General features: G+C 44.0%; 1 protein-coding gene across 1 annotated transcript; it reads right to left on the bottom strand.

Moving 5' to 3' along the window:
• Positions 1-394: 394 nt before the first annotated feature.
• On the bottom strand, positions 395-21,474 carry LOC140387349 (UPF0235 protein C15orf40 homolog). Its single transcript, XM_072470299.1, has 4 exons — positions 21,238-21,474; positions 3,856-3,985; positions 3,305-3,432; positions 395-1,846 (listed from the first exon to the last, which is right to left on the bottom strand). The coding sequence occupies exons 1-4, from the start codon at positions 21,406-21,408 to the stop codon at positions 1,751-1,753; spliced, it is 525 nt and encodes a 174-aa protein (XP_072326400.1). The 5' UTR covers positions 21,409-21,474; the 3' UTR covers positions 395-1,750.
• Between the last annotated feature and the right edge of the window lie 560 nt (positions 21,475-22,034).

The raw sequence follows: 22,034 nt of genomic DNA on the forward strand, positions 1-22,034 counted from the left end.
AACTTTGCACTGATGAAATTGAACTTTGCACCAATGATGAGCGAGCAACCCTCAAACTTGGGGATTGTTCAGACTGCAATCAGACAGAATTGCCCAGACACTGACTTTCCCACGTTGAATAATTTAACAATACTGTAATGACCGAGACTGACCGAACAGGCTAAAGCTGCTTCAAAATATTCAATTGAACCTGCCGATACTTATTGTTAGAGTAAAAAGGTTAACCCTTCACAGGAGGGATGTTGCCACAAAACCTCGCAAACTGCAAAATCACAAATGGCAAAGAAACTTTACAATGGGGGTCAATTAGATAGGATTCAGCAATCCCAAAACGCAGCATGTATGAAGGAACAACGGCAATAAAAACTATGCTATCAATAAATTTAAAGAGAGATTTACTGAAGACATTATTCTTGTTTTATTTTGTTAAACAGTGTAAAATTTGTCACACTCAGTGTTTTATTAGAGTGTGGATATGGATTGTGATCAGGAATTAAACAGCAGCAACAAGGTACGCCCATGTACAAACAGTTACAGACACTGCATGTGCAGTGAGCACTTTATACTGCAGCAAATCCATCCTGGGCACCTTTCATTTTTAACTTCATTTATTGGGGTTTCTTTTCTCTGGCATTTTCAAAAGTTGGTTTGTATTTTGTATTTTTAATAACGCGGCTAAGAAACATTTGCGCCCATAATGGGAATTTGGTGCACAAAGACTTTTGTCTGATGCGGGAGTCACAATTGTAGGGACACTACTGTATTCATATCCATCGGATTATAACATGATTAAGTGAATTTCAACAGCCCCAAGACAATCCTGCAATTTCAACTCTTTTCTAATTGAGACAAATCTTGTGATTGGTTGCCCTCGCGAGGTTGCCTGAGGCAGAACGCTCTCTCAGTTAATCCTATAGTTTTAAGAACAATAAAAAGTACACACAGGAACAGGCCCTTCGGCCCTCCAAGCCTGTGCAGACCATGCTGCCCGTCTAAACTAAGATCTTCTACAGTTCCGGGGTCCGTATCCCTCTATTCCCATCCTATTCATGTATTTGTCAAGATGCCCCTTAAACGTCACACAGGCCCACTCTCAATTCCCCAACACAAAAGACTTGAATAGAAACACATTGTCACATTTAAAAGCCACAACAGATGATTTAAGTGTAGAAACTCCTTGTTATGGATGTACATCCAGTGTCATTCTGCAGTAATAATCTCCCACAACGTCAATGTGATCATCACACTGCTAATCTTTTGTTGGGAGAATTAGTTGAGGGTGGACTATTGGCAAGCAGATAACTCTTTGCTCTTTTTATACTATCATGGGGTCTTTTGCATGTAGCTGAGCGATCAAATCAGGCAAATGGAACCCAGGGACAGAACATCCAAACCCAATGTTCACCTTACAATAAATCATCTTTTATAATGAGACAACGAGGACAGAATTGAGCTATGTGTGAATGAATTTTCACACAGAATAACCATTAGTAATGTAAGAATTTGAATAGTCAGGAGCTGTTCCCAATCCACGTGGTTCCAAATATAAACTGACAAAATCAGCTGTACCTGGACAGTTTTAAACCCGGATTTGACAGTTAGTGTGAGGTCTCTTCCAAGATTATTTGAATGCAATGACTGATGAGACACATTGCTGACAGTAATCTTCTGTACACCTCCAGTAACCACTAGGTTTTGATTTATTGTTCCCAAGGTTGCTCTTCCTGCCCCCAAGGCTCTGCTTCTTGCATTAGCTTGTAGCAGCTGCGGATTGGAGTCTTTCTTGCACCTCTTCCAGGGTAAATGAAGCCAGAATCTTCACCACCTTCTCACGGGATCTGCAACCCTTCAAAAGAATAGGAGTTTGAGAATAGCATTGTGCAGGAGGAAAGGCAAGAATCATAGACAATATGGAACATTAAACGGCCAGCTACTTAACCAGATAGTACACTGAAAATACAAGAATTGCAATGTGTCAACCTCAATAGCCAAAGAAAAATGAAACCCATCAAACAGAAGGTTAAATTTGGTCAATCTCCCCCATCTCCGCGTAGCTGGTGAAAATGGGTGGTCGCTGGGTATAGAACCTGCTTACTGGTGTTCTGGAAACACAGGTGAACATTCTGGCCAGTCAGCTGTCATTGGAGTGCAAGATCACGGTGTGAGGGATTGTGTGTTAAATCTGTAACGGGCCACAGTATAATATCAGCTCATACCCACTGTGTCTTTCACAAGTGGAGGATCTGGAAGGTGCTGTCTGAAAGGGCGGTGGAAGCAAATTCAATCACAACTTTCAATGGGTAGCACAGTGGTTAGCACTGTTGCTTCACAGCGCCAGGGTCCCAGGTTCGATTCGCGGCTTGGGTCACTGTCTGTGCGGAGTCTGCACGTCCTCCCCGTGACTGCGTGGGTTTCCTCCGGGTGCTCCGGTTTCCTCCCACAGTCCAAAGATGTGAGGTTAGGTGGATTGACTGTGCTAAATTACTCAGTGTCCAAAAAGGTGAGCTGGGGTTACTGGGTTATGGGGATAGGGTGGAGATGTGGTTTAAGTAGGGTGCTCGTTCCAAGAGCCAGTGCAGACTCGATGGGCCGAATGGCCTCCTTCTGCACTGTAAGTTCTATGATTCTATGAGGGGGACTGGACAAATATTTGAGGGGAGAAATTTGGAAGTCAATTAGGCACCTCCTTCAAAAAGCAGGTATGGGCATGATGGGAGCAATAGCCTCCTTCTCTGCTTTATCATTCTATAATTCTAAGTGCCCAAAGTTGGCTTGTTGTGTTACAGGAATGTGGTGGTCAATTGAAGGTGAATCTTGATTCAAAAGGAACGTTCCTCTGTCTGGCTGACATCATTCAGTCTTCTCTCTTTTCAAATGTTGAAGAACCGGTCTGAATTTTTGACAGTTTTGTTTTTACTGACCATGGACGATCTGGAACAAAACCACCTGCCCAGTTTCCTGTCCAGCGCAGGCTTGTGAAATGAGAAGTCAAGATGAGAAAATAATTGTGCATATGGTGGAGAAACTCAAACGGATATTTTTTTGAAAGTAAGAACTGTACAATAAATATATTACAGTGTAAATAATTACATTAGTGTGTGAGAGATTGTACAATGGACCACACAGTGTGACAACATGATATTCTGTACATCATTCATCATACATTGGAGCCCCACAATCTCACACTCTAAGAAAGAAATGACAGGTGGAGGGGCTAGAAGCTGGTTAAATCATCACAGGAAAACCTTAGTCAACCCCCCTCAGCAGAGCCTGGATACGAAGTGTCTCTGGGCTGACAACATACCTTGTCCAGGATAACTTCACTTTTCTTTAATCCCAGTACCTTGGCCAGATAACGAACCAGTTCTGCATTCGCCTCCCCATCGGTTGGAGGAGCCGCAATAGCCACGCCAACTGCTCCTTCCGACACATCTACAGGACACAAGGGTAAGAATCACCATCACTGGTATTCACCCAGTGATTTACTGGAGGCTAGGGTCAGAGAAACACTGCAAGGTTCTGAAAAAGTCACAATGCACAACAACCAAACTCAGACAAGCTCCAAAGATCAAATAAGCCCAACACTGTGTTACACTATATAAAATATAAAGTGCACAGGTTATCAGCTACTCCAGCAGATTCTTGTTTCATGTGATCCAAAGTGAGAGGGTTAGCTTTGCATTAGAAGTGATTAGTGTGCGGTAAAATCAGTTCTGTTACCCAGCTGTTTGACAATATAAAGCATTGCGGGGAATTCCTCTGACACACCCTGCCCATGACAGTAAAGGCCAGTGTTACTGGCTTTTTACTGTACCTGTGATGCAGATGTATAATGGGAACATCGATTCAGCTTACCCGTTACAGCATTCTGTTTAGCTCCAGGTTTGGCGTGAATGACAACCAAAACAGAACCATCCTTATCAAATTTCACAGGTCCCTGAGCTGCCTGTGGCAGTTTTGCAGAGTTCTTCACCTTCTTCTTACTCTGAAACAGAATTGAGACAACTGTCACAAAGTGTGATTCCACCTGGTGGTGGAGTCCGTTATGACACTGTCCTTTTAATGTGGGACGAGTGGGTTAAGAGCCTGCTCTGAATTACAGGTTCAAACTGAAATCAGATATCTTATATTTTGAAACAATGACAGCTGTAAGTGGACAAACAATCCTACAATAAAATATAGGCGGGTTTGCCACCAGATGCCAAAGTCTTGGTGTATGGCACAAGGAAAAACAGGTCTAAAATTGCACTGTACAAATTATTTTAACTATTGTGCCTTCAATATCTAGTTGGTGTAGATGTGCTTGCCTTTCAATTCTCTCTCTCAATGTGTTCGAGATTTCCTGACACCAGTCCATTGTCAATTTCTGGTTTACATACTGCACAAGTAACTCGAGTTGCTCCCAGTGAAAGCTACATGTGACAGGTGATGTGAGTAGCATGATTACATGTTTTCTGAAGCAACATTCCCAGAGTGTGAGTGACGAATGTGATATAAAATAGTTACTTTAAAGATATTAGTTACTGTAATGTAGATATAGGCCGGTCTGATTCTGTTAGTTCACAGACAAAGGATTTCAGAACGCATGGCAAAGCAAGGGGGAGGGGTGTCCAGCTAAGGAGGAGAAAAGGATGCTGGGTAATAGGAGGCCAGAGGAAGGGATGAGAAGTGAGCCAATCAGGATGTATGGCCAGGTCAGGAGGGGTATAGGATGACCTATGGGAATCGTGTATGTGAAACTTGATGCCATTTGAATGTATTTGCAGAAATCTCTTTGTCTCCTTCTTCATTCGTTTCCCAGGGGTCCAGGAGACTGGTTCTGTGTCCTGTGTCTGTGTGAAACGAGTCAGACTTGCAAGTCAAATAAAATAACTAATGCTATGTCTGCAAATCCATCTCGAGTTTTATTGAGGCCATACTGATGGGTAAAGAAATTTATATTTTGTCATTTGGTGCAGGAAACCCGGGATTTCTCCAGACGGTCATCGGCCAGCTGCGAACTCAGAATTAGACTGATATTGGACAAAGGAGAGTGGAAAAGGGGCCCACAATGTATAGCTTGAAAATGACCGCGCATTGATTTTTCCCCTCTTCTTATCGTTTGATTAGTCTGGTCACTCGCGGTTGGTACGGAAAGATCGTCTCGACGAAATCAAAGGTCAGTCTGGGGATTAGAAATTTAATTGATGGGATTTCATATTTGTTGATTCGGTTTTGGGTTAGATTTTCGGATTGATGCAACATCTAAAAAAGATGGTTTAATTCCATGTGTGAGTTCTGATTCAGTTTTGGGTTAGGTGCTGGGATTGATGCAACATCTAAAAAAGATGGTTCAATTCCATGTATGAGTTCCGATTCGGTTTTTGGTTAAGTTTTGGGATTGATGCAACATCTAAAAATGATGGTTCAATTCCATGTGTGAGTTCTGATTCGGTTTTGGGTTAGGTTTTGGGATTGATGCAACATCTAAAAAAAAGATGGTTTAATTCCATGTGTGAGTGTTTTAAATCTATAGTTGATTCAGCTAAAATTGTACCCTTGGACTGTAGTGGCGAGAAACGATAAATTTTAAAACAAACTGGATGCTGCATGTTAGTTAAAGCAGAAGTCTCTCAAAGGGTTAACAGCAGCTTGAGATAACAGGCAGCTTGTGGTGTAATTGGATACCTTTTCTTCGAGTCAGTGAACTCCAGCAAAGTTACGTTTTGAATTAATTAAAGGAAACTAGTGGGTTTCTCCACCTCTTTGATAAAAGTTTATTATTTTCGAAAGCAATTGATTGAAATTGCCAGAATCTTAAGTTTTACTTACTTGAAATAATGTTTATCTCATTTTATTTGTGAATTAATAGAAACTTAAAGAAACTCACTGACACCATTTTAAAAAGTGTAAATCTGGAGATGACAGTTGACTTTGCTCCGGTATAAATCACCACAGCTCCCTCATTGATAGCAGCCAACATTTTTGTGAATGTAAGAAAAACTTGTTAAAAGAAATATTGTTAAGATAAAGAATTAATTAAGTTGTAAAAGTTATACAAGTTTGTGTTAAGCAAATCGTAAATTTAGTTCTGAGTTGAGATCAGAGCTAAGCTTGCAGGTTGCAGTAATTCAATTTGAATTTTCAAACATTTTAAGTTTTAAAAGAACACTGTTAGAACCTTTTCAATAATTTTGCCAAGTAGCAAAAATTGCCATTGGTTATAAATAGGCAAATAAAAAAATAAATAATAATAATAAAAAAGAAAGAGAGCCAAAGTATGAAAGCTAAAGAGTTAATTAGATTATGGAGACAATATTGTCAACATGAGAGGGATAAGATCATGCTATTAAGTTGGCAAGAAAATGCCCTTAAAATGGGGATTCCAATTAGGGAAGGGGAAAAAAAATAAAAATAAAAACAAAAACAATGGTCTACGTAATTCAATGGCTGGCCTTGCATTGACAGAGACAGAGGATGAAGATTTTGAAAATTTGACAAGGTCGGCTAGGGTTCCGACTGCACCAGTAGCATTGTCTGCACTAATTCCAGAACCACCAGAGTATCATAATTTATATCCAGTCACTGCTCCCCAGATTCAAATCATGCCAGCCTCTCCAGCCCCTTCGGTACCATCTTCACTGTCTGAGCGAGAAGGGGGGCTCTGTTCCACAAGCCCAATTAGCTCTAGGACCCGATCTCGGACAGCGAGAGAAGGGCCTGATCCTATCCAGAAACAATCACGCATACCACCTAAATCCCTTCAGACCGATAAGGAGGGACAGAAAAGTCCGAGAACAGGGAAAGGATAGGGATGACTCTGAGGAGCTGGCGCTCCCTCTAGTGACAGGGAGGCACGTCGAAGTCTTGGAAGAGCCAGAGGAAGCAGCTAGAGTGCCCCCTGGCGAGACTCTGAGACAGTTGCCGATTAGGAAAATACCAAACCCTGACGCTGTGACGGCGGCGGCCCAGCCCACAATAGACGTTTATTTCCCATGGAGACCCAGTGAGATGATGGCTATTATGGCTGCAATCCCAGACAGAAAAAATCTCCTGCTGCTTTCGTGGATCATCTGAGAACTACCATCTCAGCTTATCAAACTGATTATAGGGACCTCTGGGTCCTAATCCAGCAGCTTTTAACCCCAGCAGCGCACCGCAGTTACCTCAACCACTTGAATTATGCTAGCCATGCCGCACTTCACCAAGCCCATGCGTTGGACGATGATAGACGGACACAAATCCTGAATGCGTTGAATAACACATTTCAAAAGCCCATAAACATCTCTGCTATCTTAGACCTCAAACCTAAAAAGGCTGAAGAGCCAGAAGAATTTCTGGAACATTTTAATGAAATCTACCGTGGGCAGTCAGGCGACTTGCCATATCAAAATGGTCAGAATTCCCCTCAATATTGTGTTATGTTAATGCATTGCCTACCTCGTTCCGTGGCTACTGCCGTGAAATGTAATAACATGAATTGGACAGAGAACGACCCTTCCCAGATGGCCAGGGCAGTCAGATTTTATTGGAAGGAGGGTGTAGGCCAGGAAGGAGGCTCAGTTACAAAGGTTAAGACTGAGTATGTAATGAAAAAGGATGATCTGAGACCCCAACCAGCGGCAGAAACGGTGGCTTACCAGCTGGAACCCCAATATTGTGACTTTGGGTGGGTGGATCAACACGGGGGAGGATATCAAACCCACCCAAATGGACCCTCAGCTCCTCTTTATGGCCCACCGTATGTACCAACAGCTTTACAACCGCCGCCCCCTCTGAGGGGCCATTGGTCTACTGGGAGAAGAGGACGGGGCAGATATAGAGGGAGCAATGCATGTTTTAATTGCGGCCGTGCAGATCACTGGCAACAGGAATGCCCCTTTAAAAGACGGGCAGCAGAAGGAGACTACCCGACCCAAAGGAGGGGGTACCCACCAAGGGGAGGACAGACGAGGTACACTGACTTCTCCCAGGCAAACCCTTTCCCAACACAGGATTGTCTAGCTAATTTAGTCATAAGGACTCTCCAATCGGACAGGGAACCTATTATCTCTCTGCAGATAGGAGATCAACATCACCCATTTGTAATCGACACTGGAGCAGCCATGTCTTCAGTGCAATCAGAACTTCGACTACCACTATCTGACCACACGCAGCATTTGTCGGGGTTCCAAGGACAGGTGTGTGAGTATCCTATTTCTGAACCTGTGACAGTCACTTACGAGAATAAGTCTGCAGATCATCAGTTTGTAGTGACTACTGGATTGGACTGTAACTTGTTGGCCCGAGATTTACTGTGTATCTTCCAGCTACAGCTAGAGTGCAGAGACGAAGGGGTAACGGTTCAATCATGGAGGATGAGACAACAGTGCTATATTTCTATCACTCCCCTGTGGTGGACGTTAGACATTGAACATTCACTGCATCACGTTACCCTGGCCTATGACAGAACCGGACAAAACAGGGAGTTGGAGGACAAATACCGGCCGTTAATTGGGACCGAATGGCCAGTCAAGGTTACAGCCACAGTCACGGGAAAAGAAGGTACAGCCGATTTTGTAACAATACCACCACATTTATGGCCACAGTCAGCTTCCGTAGGCCCTCATATTACACGTCAGGTCCACGACCAGTACCATGCCAAGGATCTGGGGCCTATGGGAAGGGTAGGCAGTGGCTACCAAACATCGCTGTCTATACAAAGCTGCTGACGCCTTACACTAGGGAAGGGGGGAATTTTACTCTCACCACCGAGGCACTCGAAGCCTTCCGTTGCCTGAAGTAGGCCTCGTTACAAGCACCGGCCCTTGGGAGGCCCTTGTACGACCGACCGTTCCAGATATACTGTACTGTTCTGGAAGGATGTTCAACAGCGGTACTCACCCAGCAACATGGGGACAAGCACCGGCCCGTAGCATATTACTCTTCCAAACTCGACCCAGTGGCGATGGGCCACCTTGTTTGCACCCAGATCTTGGCAGCAATTTACAATAGTTTGCAGGCTGCTGCCAATATCACTCTCCAACAGTATATTACGGTGTATAGCTCCCACTCGGTCATCGCACTATTGGGACAACTGCAGACTCAGCATCTTACCGCAGCTCGTCAGAATAGGTATGAAATATACCTTCTGAACAATCAACGTCTGATATTTAAATACTGTACCACTATCAATCCAGCCTGTTTTCTTAGCGGTCCCCCTGTCCATGAGGACGCACCTGGTCACGACTGTTTAGCCTTGATTCAGGAAACTACCACAATAAGGGACGATCTGAGTGATATTCCGTTAGAACAACCTGACATGATTATGTGTGGTCAAATAGCCCACCGGGGTTTAGTTAATGACCTACTGCAGGCCCTCCTTATGCCCGCACAGATTTCCATCATTAAATGCACTGCCCATACAAACGGTAAGACCTCAGTTGACGTTGGTAATGAACAAGCAGATTGTGCAGCGCGGACAGCCGCGCAAATTCAGCAAGTGATGGTGCCTAAAATGTTAGGTCAGTCTAAACGTTCTGCAATAAATAGGTCTGCCTCTGACAAGCCAACGCCAACCATCCAAGACGTCATAAGGTGACAGGAGGACGCTCCTGAGAGTGATAAATAAATGTGGAAACGGTTAGGTTGTACATATGATTCTGTTTCCCCTTTATGGACCACGCCAGCACATCAGACTTGTATGTCTGATGTACTTGCTTTATGGGTCGTTGAATGTGTACACTTTGCAACTCATTGTGGGGCTCGGGGGACTAGTGATTTGTTGCTGGACACTTGGTGGCACCCTAAAATGCAGGGGTTGGCCAAGAGTATCAGCAATCGGTGTTTGATTTGTCAGCAATATAACACCGGCAAAGGTATCCCTTGTGGTATGGGGCAAACCCCGTTGCCCAATGGTCCCTTTGAGATGCTCCAAATGGATTACATTGAGTTAGACAGGTGTCAATGTTATACATATGTTTTGGTCATTGTGGAGGTGTTCAGCAGATGGGTTGAGGCGTATCCGACTATCGATAATAAAGCTGCTACTGTGGTTAAAGTTCTGATGAGGGAAATCATTCCCCGGTACGGTATACCAGCTCAGTTGAGTTCTGATAACGGGCCTCATTTTTTTGGACAGATTAACCTGCCTCCCTTCCCCAGCGCTATTTTACAGGTGTGGAGCATGATGGGGTGGCTACGCACCGCCTGTGTAATCTTCGGCCTCACCTCGCTTGGAGTGACATCGGGGACGGACATGGAAAAGGGACATATTATCTACATTTGTAACCCCAACCAAACTACAAGGATATTTTGTTTATGCAGAGGTGATGTTCTTCGCTGCCCCCATATACGAGGGCATGGTATCGACTCAGGGAAGGTCACCAGGATAACGGACAATGCAGGACTCATGAAGCAATTGCACCGGTCCCGGCGATGGGACGGGAACATTACATGGACATTGCCTTGTTTTTGGAGCACATGTAAATTTGATTTTGGGATGTGTTAAGATTGGTGCCATAAAGGTAAAATCAGACCGTCAGGAGAGGGTAGGAAGAGGTTGTGAGAGAGAGAGGGGGACTAGAGAGAGGATGGGGCGTGTAAGGAGGGGAGTACTAGAACGTAGGTTATCAGGAGATACACTTAAGTCATTTAGGACCCAGACTGAGGAAAACCCGGGTAGTATGAATCTCTTCTACCAGATTTACCACCGCTTGTATGGCAGGGGACAGGTTGTCTGCTACCCGAACCCCGCAGCGGTGTCTAGGTTATTTTCTGTTTCACCGCTTTGGGGCACTCCCCAAACGGTGGTTCATTGTCAGCATTCCGAGCCACCGCCCGAGCAAGTCACTCTTCCTTACGATCTGGGTTCAGCACCACCGGCTATTTGCCTTCCCCTTCCTCGGGATAATTCCCACTCACAGTATGATAGGCTGCAACGGTGGAGGGCGTACATTCCTAGCCACTTCACTCCCAATAGGGACTCCCGGTCGTACGAGAATTGTTTCAGCAGTGACGGGTACGGCTGTTTGCTGGTAGAGGTGGAAACAAATATAACATGTCTGTTCCCCACCTGTACGGACAGGAGGTGTCATATCACCCAGGCGTCTGGCAAATGCGTTTGTTACAACACCACTTGCGTTCCATTGAACGCCGGCCTCCAGCTCCTTTGTGGCTGGGCGAATGTCTCTCATATCACTGTTGGGACTAGGGCTTTCCGCATTGCTAGGCGGCCCGAATGGGCGTTCCGAAGCTGGATAAACTGGGCTACTGGGGGATCCCTACGCAACTGATATACTGATTGTGATGCTAGCCTGTACACGGAGCAAGGATACTACTTTTTATTTAATAGCACAGCGACCAATGTCACCCCCATTTCCCCGCCAAATTGCTATTGGGACTCTAGTCCCTACCACAGTCCCCTGCCCCTCGGCGTGGATGCTGCATAATCAGTTAGCACGCAGGGAAGTCTCAGCTGAATTCTGCGAGAACTGGAAAAAACCTCAGGTTCTCGCACCCAACCGGGGCCACTCAGCCGGGTGGGGAATTCTGAGCGTCTTGACACTGGGAGGTGTGGGGGGTTCCTTGGCGATAGGAATTATTTTATTTGTGGCCTTACCATCTTGGGAAATGAAACCTTGGGAGCCCTTGGGGCAATAACCAAGGAATTGTCTCAGCTGCAGTTGTTTGCAATGCAGAACCGGTATGCTCTTGACTATCTTCTGGCCCGTGAGGGTGGGGTATGCGCCATAGTGCAGGGCAAGTGTATCATGGGAGTTCAAGACCTAACCGCTAACATCACTAAATTTATGGATCGCATATGGGATCACCTGGACGGAATGCAGGATCCTGGCTCTTGGGGTAACTGGGGATTTGGAGGTTGGAAGGACTGGTTGATAAATATGGCCATGTATTTAGCGGTGGCTGTTGGCTGCATCTTTGAGGGCCTGGCCATCCTTAAATGCGTGATGGGTAGAATGCGGGATGCACTGGAACAGATCAACGCCCCTAGAATCTTGGCTGTTAAAATCCACAAGCGTGCAGCGGATGAAGGGGGCTACAACAGGAATTAGAAATGCAGCGCCGAATCTTTTTAGATGAGGGACCGTAGCTATGGATTGAATAGTTCGGTTATCATGAAATGATAAAAGGAGGGAATGACGAATGTGATATAAAATAGTTACTTTAAAGATATTAGTTACTGTAATGTAGATATAGGCCGGTCTGATTCTGTTAGTTCACAGACAAAGGATTTCAGAACGCATGGCAAAGCAAGGGGGAGGGGTGTCCAGCTAAGGAGGAGAAAAGGATGCTGGGTAATAGGAGGCCAGAGGAAGGGATGAGAAGTGAGCCAATCAGGATGTATGGCCAGGTCAGGAGGGGTATAGGATGACCTATAGGAATCGTGTATGTGAAACTTGATGCCATTTGAATGTATTTGCAGAAATCCCTTTGTCTCCTTCTTCATTCGTTTCCCAGGGGTCCAGGAGACTGGTTCTGTGTCCTGTGTCTGTGTGAAACGAGTCAGACTTGCAAGTCAAATAAAATAACTAATGCTATGTCTGCAAATCCATCTCGAGTTTTATTGAGGCCAGACTGACGGTTAAAGAAATTTATATTTTGTCATGAGCATCATCACTTTTCAACACAAACTTAAAGATACAATATTATTAACATGCAACACGAGGATGCTGATATAAAGTACCCCAGAAAGTAACTAAAGGTCAATTCATTTTCTTTATATGGGATACTCACTGCTGTTTCAGAAGTCATATTCCAGAATTTTATTTATAATTAAGCTGATAGCCTTCTGGAGTAAGCCAAATTGTTTTACTATCAAAAATCAATCTCCTGCAGCAAACAACTGAAAATCAAAACTAAGTGAAGGTAAAGGAGAGTTAGAGTTAAGGATGCTTACACGAAATGGCAACTTGTTTGCATTGCTCCTTTAACAGGATAAAATAGTTGACATTTCACAGGAGCAACTATCAACAAAGTTGACATTAAGCCACATAAGATATTAGGATTAGAGACCATAAAGAGGTAGATTTTAAGGAGTATCTTAAAGGCGGAGGTAGAAAGGCAGAGCTTTAGGGAGGGAATTCCAGTGCTAATGGCATGGCTGCCGCCAATGGTGCAGCGAAAGGAAACTGGGGCTGGCATGACAATATTCAGTTCTTCCTGGACCCAGTCTGGTCTCAGTCAAAGGCTAAGTCAGATTGTAGGTATTGATTTATTTTATTTCAAGCAGCTTGCAAGCTCCACTCACTCTCATAAAAGGCAGGAGACAACATGTCTCTTGAAACTTCCAGAGCGAGTGAGACAAAGGAAGCACAGCATCTGGTTTCACACACACGTGGATTCAGCATCGAGTTTCACATACCCACGACCAAATAAGGTAACGGTGACAAATACAAGATTGTCATAGGTCTTTCTCACACATTCCTTGACCTGGCCATATAAGCTGACCCTGGGGCCCCTTTCACTCAGCATCCTCTGCACAAAGAACTAATGGCTGCCCATCGCCATCTTCATGCTTTGCGAAATCCCAGTTACAGGCAATTACAGACTGCCCCCCATTTTTTCCAGCCTAAGCTAGAGATGTTTAAAAGTCCGCTAACCAAACTCCTTATTCTACTGTAGTAAGATTTTACTCCTAACTTGGCCTAACTACCCATCATGCCTTTCTGTTCATTTCCTCATTCCCTCCTGGGTCTGGGTTACGCTATACCTCCGTGCAAAGCAGGTGGAGAACAAGCACGTTATATTTTCTTCCACCTCTGCCACGAGGGTCTCTATTGGTAGAGAAATGTTTGGGTAGGTATTCCCCGATGTTCAAAAAGTGTGCTAACAATTCGCCAGACCAATCTCAGTCCAAATTTGGATTTTGGTTAGGCATACAACTCCCAATGTCCATTATAAACATCCCCGGGTTAATAACCTGTATCAATGTCTGGTCAGAAAGACCGTCCCGCAATTCATTACATTCCGTACATAAACACCTCATCACATTTTTACAGCCACTGGCACTCCGTCCGGGTTCCTTCTGGTTTGATGGTCGCCAGTAACGGGATGTCATCTTGGTGAGCGGTGATGGGCCGAGTCTATCGGCATCATCCGAGCCATAGTCATCTTACAACACATATTAAGGCATCCAATGATGACACAATATACAATTATAATAATAAGTATTATCAATCCATGCATCAGGTAAAACCCCATGACCGAGCTATGAGAGCTAACTCTGAGCTGAATCCTGCTTTAGGATTTATATCCCCCTTCTAGTTGTACTGACTAGCAGATATCCCTGATCCTTGTCATGTGTGTGTATATGTCGTGATTTGTAAACTGTGCACGGAAATCAACTGTAAGTTCATCCATCCCGCAGACCAGTGTCGATAGACTCTTTGTATTGTTCTTGCCTCAAGTCCAATCACCGTGAACCATAGCTGTCGCTACTCAGGAAGGTAACACAATAGCTATATCCGTGTGTTCCACTACCTCCAAGGCATCTGACTACCTTGGGGTAGCAGCACCGTAAAAGCTTCCTCATGTCCCTTAGAAACAGCACACAACTCAGTCCATCAGCGACCAAAAAGGTTTTTATCCCTCACTGGTTTTCTTTTTGGAAGTGCTTTCCGTTTCTCATTGGAATGGTAAATTATGATATCATGTACTATCCACTGATTATCTTGCTTTATGAATTGCAGAAGCTTCAATCGATCCTGTTTCTATTCCTGACTTCCTCACACTAACGTCTAACATTGTACTGAACCATGTAGTCTGCCAGCCCTGGTTTACATGAGACAATACTCAGTTTTCTTCAAATCCCTTTTGTCCGTTATCATTTTCCTTCCAGCATGGAGTGTATACTTGCCATTATTTGTTGTGGTTTTTTAAAAACTTTGCAATAACACTACTTGCACATTTAATACAGTCAACTTTTGGGGTTACAACCTAATTGAATCCATACATAACAGTCCCTAACAACTTACAGGACATTTGTCTGTAATAACTATTACACTCTCCAATGCAATATTGTTTGCTGCAGTGGTTACAAATTTCCCGCCGTGGCATCAAGCTGCCAAGATTCCTAAACTATTGGCATTTAAAATGCGGGGGTTCCTCGTCCTCCTTAACTTTACTACCATCCGTATATACCACCCAAGCATTTACCAACTCTGTTCTGCTAACTGATTAATCAAGTTTCTGTCCCTCTTTAATGTGATGTATAAACATTAAGGCAGGGTTTAAAAGAATGCTTTCCCATCTTTTCCATCGAGCTGTATTCGCGCCTTGCTGGCAACCCTGTCTCTTGGTCAACTCTTGTCAATTCTAAAAATTCATTTGTGACATGAACTTTCTTTCCGGCTGATAAATTTTCAACCTCTGCTATCCTTTTTGTTATTGCTGCCAAACATTTTGCAATGTCCGAAACGTTTGTTCAGCCCTTGACCAATTACCTGTCAATGTTTGATAGGTGTCTGAATACTATGATTAACAAGCACCGTACCATATCCATTTGCGTACAAATCAAATTTAATGCCCAAATCGTCCTCTTCATGTCTCATGACCCAGATGTTGCTACAGCTGTTTTTAACTGGTCCAAACTCCTCTGTGCTTCACTGCTCCACCTAAAATCCCCTTTCAAAGTTTCATAAATGGATCTAGCATAAAGACTAAAGTCTTCCACTATTGGTCTCAAATACCCCCAAATTCCCATGATTTGCTAAACCCCGTTTCGTGAAACGGGCGCTGTGATTCTAGCAGATTTCTCTCTCATCCCAACACTGGCTTCCCCCCTGCCTTGACACTGACTACCCTAGATAATCGACCTCGCTCCTGCCAATCTGGCATGTCTTTAACCCTATCTTAAATCCTGCTTCATTAAGTGTTTTAATAATTTTGGTCACCCTTTCAACATGTCCCCCCCTGATCATCATCTCCAATTAACACATCATCAATATATACTAAAGCCAAATCATCTTTAGTCAGCTCCCTTATTATTGCCTGAAAGTGGTCTGGGGAATTAACATATCCTTGTGGCAATTTACAGTATACGTAATGTTTAGTGCCAAAGGTAAATGCTGTCTTTTCCCTGCTGTCTGGGTCTAACGGAACACTCCCGAATCCGCTGGCTAAATCTGTACTAGTTAAATAAGTTTTGCCTGCCACCTTCTCCAATGTAGTTTGTGGATTTATTAAATAACGTTTATCCTTCTCTTTCTTTTTTGTGACCTTATTTAATGCTTTGTAATTCGTTACCATTCTAAATGTACCAGCAGGCTTCTAACTACCTGAAGTGGGCTATTCGTCGAGGCATATGTGACTTTTTGAATGATTCCATGCGATTCTAACTCTTTGATCACTATCTCCAGCTCGCATTTGGCACCTCAGGTCAAGGGCTATTTCTTTTACAGCCTGTATCGTCTCCCTGGATTGTGTGCTGGAATTGTGTGCTGATTAACCCTGTATCATTCTTTCTATTGCTAGGTTTGCTTTCCTTATTTCCTCTACATTATCAATTGGTTTTAATATCTTAATTTTTGGTATTTCTGCATCTATTTTTATTCATCTATCCCTGAAATCATACATTACAGCGCAGTACAGGCCCTTCAGCCCTCGATGTTGCGCCGACCTGTGAAACCACTCTAAAGCCCATCTACACTATTCCCCTATTGTCCATATGTCTATCCAATGACCATTTGAATGTCCTTAGTGTTGGCGAGTCCACTACTATTGCAGGCAGGGCATTCCATGCCCTTACTACTCTCTGAGTAAAGAACCTACCTCTGACATCTGTCTTATATCTATCTCCCCTCAATTTAAAGGTATGTCCCCTTGTGCTAGACATCACCATCCGAGGAAAAAGGCTCTCACTGTCCACCCTATCCAATCCTCTGATCATCTTGTATGCCTCAATTAAGTCACCTCTTAACCTTCTTCTCTCTAACGAAAACAGCCTCAAGTCCCTCAGCCTTTCCTCCTAAGATCTTCCCTCCATACCAGGCAACATTCTGGTAAATCTCCTCTGCAACCTTTCCAATGCTTCCACAACCTTCCTATAATGCGGCGACCAGAATTGCACGCAATACTCCAAATGCGGCCGCACCAGAGTTTTGTATAGCTGCAACATGACCTCATGGCTCATAAACTCAATCCCTCTACCAATAAAAGCTAACACACCATACGCCTTCTTAACAACCCTCTCAACCTGGGTGGCAACTTTCAGGGATCTATGTACATGGACATCGAGATCTCTCTGCTCATCCACACTGCCAAGAATCTTACCATCAGCCCAGTACTCTGTCTTCCTGTTATTCCTTCCAAAATGAATCACCTCACACTTTTCTGCATTAAACTCCATTTGCCGCCTCTCAGCCCAGCGCTGCAGCTTATCTATGTCCCTCTGTAACTTGTAACATCCTTCCGCACTGTCCACAACTCCACCGACTTTCGTGTCATCTGCAAATTTACTCACCCATCCTTCTACGCCCTCCTCCAGATCATTTATAAAAATGACAAACAGCAATGGCCCCAAAACAGATCCTTGTGGTACACCACTAGTAACTGGACTCCAGTCTGAACATTTCCCATCAACCACCACCCTTTGTCTTCTTCCAGCTAGCCAATTTCTGATCCAAACTGCTAAATCACCCTGAATCCCATGCCTCTGTATTTTCTGCAGTATCCTACCATGACGAACCTTATCAAACGCTTTACTGAAATCCATATACACCACATCAACTGTTTTACCCTCATCCACCTGTTTGGTCACCTTCTCAAAGAACTCAATAAGGTTTGTGAGGCACGATCTACCCTTCACAAAACCGTGTTGACTATCTCTAATCAAATTATTCCTTTCCAGATGATTATACATCCTATCTCTTATAAACCTTTCCAAGATTTTGCCCACAACAGAAGTAAGGCTCACTGGTCTATAGTTACCGGGGTTATCTCTACTCCCCTTCTTGATCAAGGGGACAACATTTGCTATCCTCCAGTCTTCTGGCACTATTCCTATAGACAAAGATGACTTAAAGATCACGGCCAAAGGCTCAGCAATCTCCTCCCTAGCTTCCCAGAGAATCCTAGGATAAATCCCATCCGGCCCAGGTGACTTATCTATTTTCACACTTTCCAGAATTGCTAACACCGCCTCGTTATGAACCTCAAGCCCTTCTAGTCAGATTCTCATTTCCTGATACTGCAATTAATACTCCTAATCTAAGCTCCGGTCCCATATCTTTATTCCCTAAAACTTCGTCTGCAATGTAGTTCACATTCTAAACTTCATTTATTCTGCTAGTGACTTTCTTGCAACTCAGCAGGCACTAGGACCCGGTGGAGCTGTGCCATATCACTTCCACCGACTACCTCCTAATACTGGTCTCATTGGTCCCCGTGTTTCTAGCCCCTTACTGCCACAATGCCCCTCTCCACTATCCCAATATAACACGAGGGCATGTTTTAATTAATTTTTCCTTGAAAGCGGTATCCTGCTACAGTCCCCATTCTACCTGCTCTCGGGACTGCTTACCCCCCTGGTGTCAGTGCTTGCAGCATCCCCTCAAGTTCTAAGTGCTTATACGCCAAGGCCCTACAGTAGTCGCATAGTCCCCAGTACTTGCCTAACCCCGCTTACGGTTTGGGGTTTGAGCATCTCTAAAATGGCCTTCTTCCTTTCTACTGGGATCTTCCTTTCCCCCCGTGTAATCTTAAAATAAAGTTAAAAATCCATAGTCTTTGCTATATGAAAATCCCCGAATCTTAAATTTGATGTGTAGTGAGTTTACAGAGAAAATACTGAAATCTCTACAAATTTTGGAGCACAGAACAAAAATGTTTTAGATGTAGGTACATCATGGCTGCCTCTAACAAAGGAGCCCATGAACCCAACCCACACCGAATGCCTGGTCTTCGCATTTCAATTTTAAATTCCTTTGTTCTCTCCCCCTTTTTTTTAAGCATCAAGACTATGCCGAGTTCAACTAATCATTTACAAATCCCAATTTAAACATTTTGATTTTGCTTTTTGTTTATTTCCCGAGAATTGTGTACTAAATAACTTCCACAATGTTAATCATTATTACTGATTTTCTAAAGAACTTTCAAATACTTACCCCATTTTAAATCTCACTTTAACTGCCCCTGTATACCTCCTAATTGGTGTGCAACTTCGTTTTGCAAAACATATTTTAAAAAACTAGGAATACCAGAGGAAGTTGACAAATTCTTATTAAACACACACACTTATTCATCCACCGAGATCTCCACTCAAACAAAAGGAATTCAAAGCATTATACTTACATTCATTTCAACCAACTGGACAATAAAACTTTGAATTTACACAAAACACAACCTGTTTTTTTTTCTCTAGTCCAATACGGTTCTGAATTTTCCAAGTCTCTGGTTCCCCCCAGTGGCCATTCATGAAAATGAAATGAAATGAAAAATTGCTTATTGTCACAAGTCGGCTTCAAATGAAGTTACTGTGAAAAGCCCCTAGTCGCCACATTCAGGCGCCTGTTCGGGGAGGCTGGTACGGGAATTGAACCGTGTTGTTGGCCTGCCTTGGTCTGCTTTAAAAACCAGCGATTTAGCCCAGTGTGCTAAACCATCTCCCAACTGTTTCACTCATAAGACATATCTCCCATAAACAAAATCCAACTTTAGTCAATTCTAATTGTACGGATTTGAATTGTCTCCAGAACATTCCATCAGCGGTCTTAACTGAATTGTCTCTGTGACATTCCCTCAACCCGTTAAAGACCTTAACCGAATTAAAGTGTAATTCAATACAACCAATTTGAATTTTCAACCCACATGCACGGAACTGAACTATCACAGCGATACTGCCTGAATTGCTAACTGAATTATCGCCCGATATTCCCTCAATTCGCGTTTAACGTACCTCAGCCATACCTACATCAACTGAAATTAAGTTTTCTAATCCGCCAGACTGACCTTTGATTTCGTCGAACGATCTTACCCGACCATAGGCGAGTGACCAAACCCGCTTCGGACTACGAGGCAGGGGAAAACCGACGTGGTCCTTTCTAATCTACTCACACCGTGGGCCCATTTTCCTTCTCTCCATCCAAGGCTGGTTTAATTTTGATGTCGCGGATAGTCGGGAAGTCGCCCTCGAAATCCCACCACTGCCACCAAATAACGATATTGAGTTCTTCCTGGCCCCAGTCTGGTCTAAGTCAAAGGCTAAGTCGGATTGTAGGTATTGATTTATTTTATTTCAAATAGCTTGCAAGCTCCACTCACTCTGATAAAAGGCAGGAGACAACATGTCTCTTGAAACTTCCAGAGCGAGTGAGACAAAAGAAGCACAGCATCTGGTTTCACACACATGTGGATTCAGCATTGAGTTTCACATACCCATGGCCAAATAAGGTAACGGTGGCAAATACAAGATTCTCATAGGTCTTTCTCACACAATCCTTGACCTGGTCATATAAACTGACCCTGGGGGCCCCTCTTACCCAGCATCCTCTGCACAAAGAACCAGTTCTAATGGCTGCCCATCCCCCTCTTCATGCTTTGCACAGTTACAGGCAATTACAGACTGACCCCCATTTTCTCCAGCCTAAGCTAGCGATCTTTAAAAGTCCGGTAACCTAACTCCTTATTCTACTGTAGTAAGATTTTACTCCTGGCTTGCCCTAACTACCCATCATGCCTTTCTGTTCATTTCCCCAGGCAGAATTGGAGGTTCCAAAGATGGAAAGGGGGGAGCTGAAGGGATCTGAACACCAGGATGAGAATTTTAAATTTGAGACATTGTTGGTGTGGGAGCCAATGCAGGTCAGTGAACACGGGGGTGAAGGGTGGGGATTTGGCAAAACACTTTAATTTAGATTTGGATCGCGAAGCATTGTGTCACTAATGCTATTTTAGTACAGTGGGCTAAACAGCTGGCTTGTAATGCAAAACAAGGCCAGCAGCATGGTTCAATTCCCGTACCAGCCTCCCCGAACAGGCGCCAGAATGTAGCTACTAGGAGCTTTTCACAGTAACTTCATTGAAGCCTACTTGTGACAATAAGCGTATTTGTCCATGATAACTCTATATGTAAACAGTCACACCACAGCAACACCTCTGGTGAAAGGGTGTAATGACAGTGTGATATGTTTACATAAGGATTTCCATTAGAAATGCGGGCAATGGGTGACCTGAAACATCAGATGGTTAATAGTCTAAAGCTTTACAAACCTCTGTCCATCTAAATGTGGAAAGGACCCGCCCGGATCCCCCGCCACTTACCATGGCCATCTGTGTGGAGTTCCTCTCCCCGGGGCCCTCTGCCTGCGCTCCCGCGCGAATCGCCCTTAGCAGCGGCCAGGCGGCAGGAAAGAGCCGCTGAAAGCCTGGGCCTGCGCTGACGGCGGGAGCCGATAGTGAGAGCGTGAAGCCCAGCAGCCGAGTCCTTCTCATAAAGCAGTCCTTCCGGGCGGGCAGGGAGCCTCACCCAGGCGGCGCGGTCGCTTGGCAACAGGACGAGGCCGCGCCTCCCAGCCGGCACCGCGCCGCCGCGCATGTGCCCTCCCCAGCTGTCAATCACTGCTGGAGTTTGGAAACAGTCAGAGGTCTGACAAAAGGTTCAAGTACAACAGGTTTGTTTGCAATCACTGGCTTTCACTAGTTTGCAATCACTGGCTTTCACTAGTTTGCAATCAATAGCTTTCACTAGTTTGCAATCACTAACTTTCACTAGTTTGCCATCACTGGCGTTCACTAGTTTGCAATCACTAACTTTCACTAGTTTGCAATCACTAACTTTCACTAGTTTGCAATCACTGGCTTTCACAATCACTGGCTTTCACTAGTTTGCAATCACTGGCTTTCACAATCACTGGCTTTCACTAGTTTGCAATCACTAACTTTCATTAGTTTGCAATCACTAACTTTCACTAGTTTGCAATCACTGGCGTTCACTAGTTTGCAATCACTGGCATTCACTAGTTTGCAATCACTAGCTTTCATTAGTTTGCAATCACTAACTTTCACTAGTTTGCAATCACTGGCGTTCACTAGTTTGCAATCCCTAGCTTTCACTAGTT

Source organism: Scyliorhinus torazame, chromosome 12 (genome assembly GCF_047496885.1).
Source record: "Scyliorhinus torazame isolate Kashiwa2021f chromosome 12, sScyTor2.1, whole genome shotgun sequence".
NCBI classification, from domain to species: domain Eukaryota; kingdom Metazoa; phylum Chordata; class Chondrichthyes; order Carcharhiniformes; family Scyliorhinidae; genus Scyliorhinus; species Scyliorhinus torazame.

What these genes read in the sequence shown, in the direction of transcription:
- LOC140387349 (XM_072470299.1), bottom strand. Translation starts at nt 21,408, where the DNA reads ATGAGAAGGACTCGGCTGCTGGGCTTCACGCTCTCACTATCGGCTCCC. An exon ending in TAAACAGAATGCTGTAACGG is followed by an intron (nt 3,433 to 3,855) that starts GTAAGCTGAATC and finishes TGTGTCCTGTAG; the next exon opens with ATGTGTCGGAAGGAGCAGTT. An exon ending in GTGAAGTTATCCTGGACAAG is followed by an intron (nt 1,847 to 3,304) that starts GTATGTTGTCAG and finishes ATTCTTTTGAAG; the next exon opens with GGTTGCAGATCCCGTGAGAA.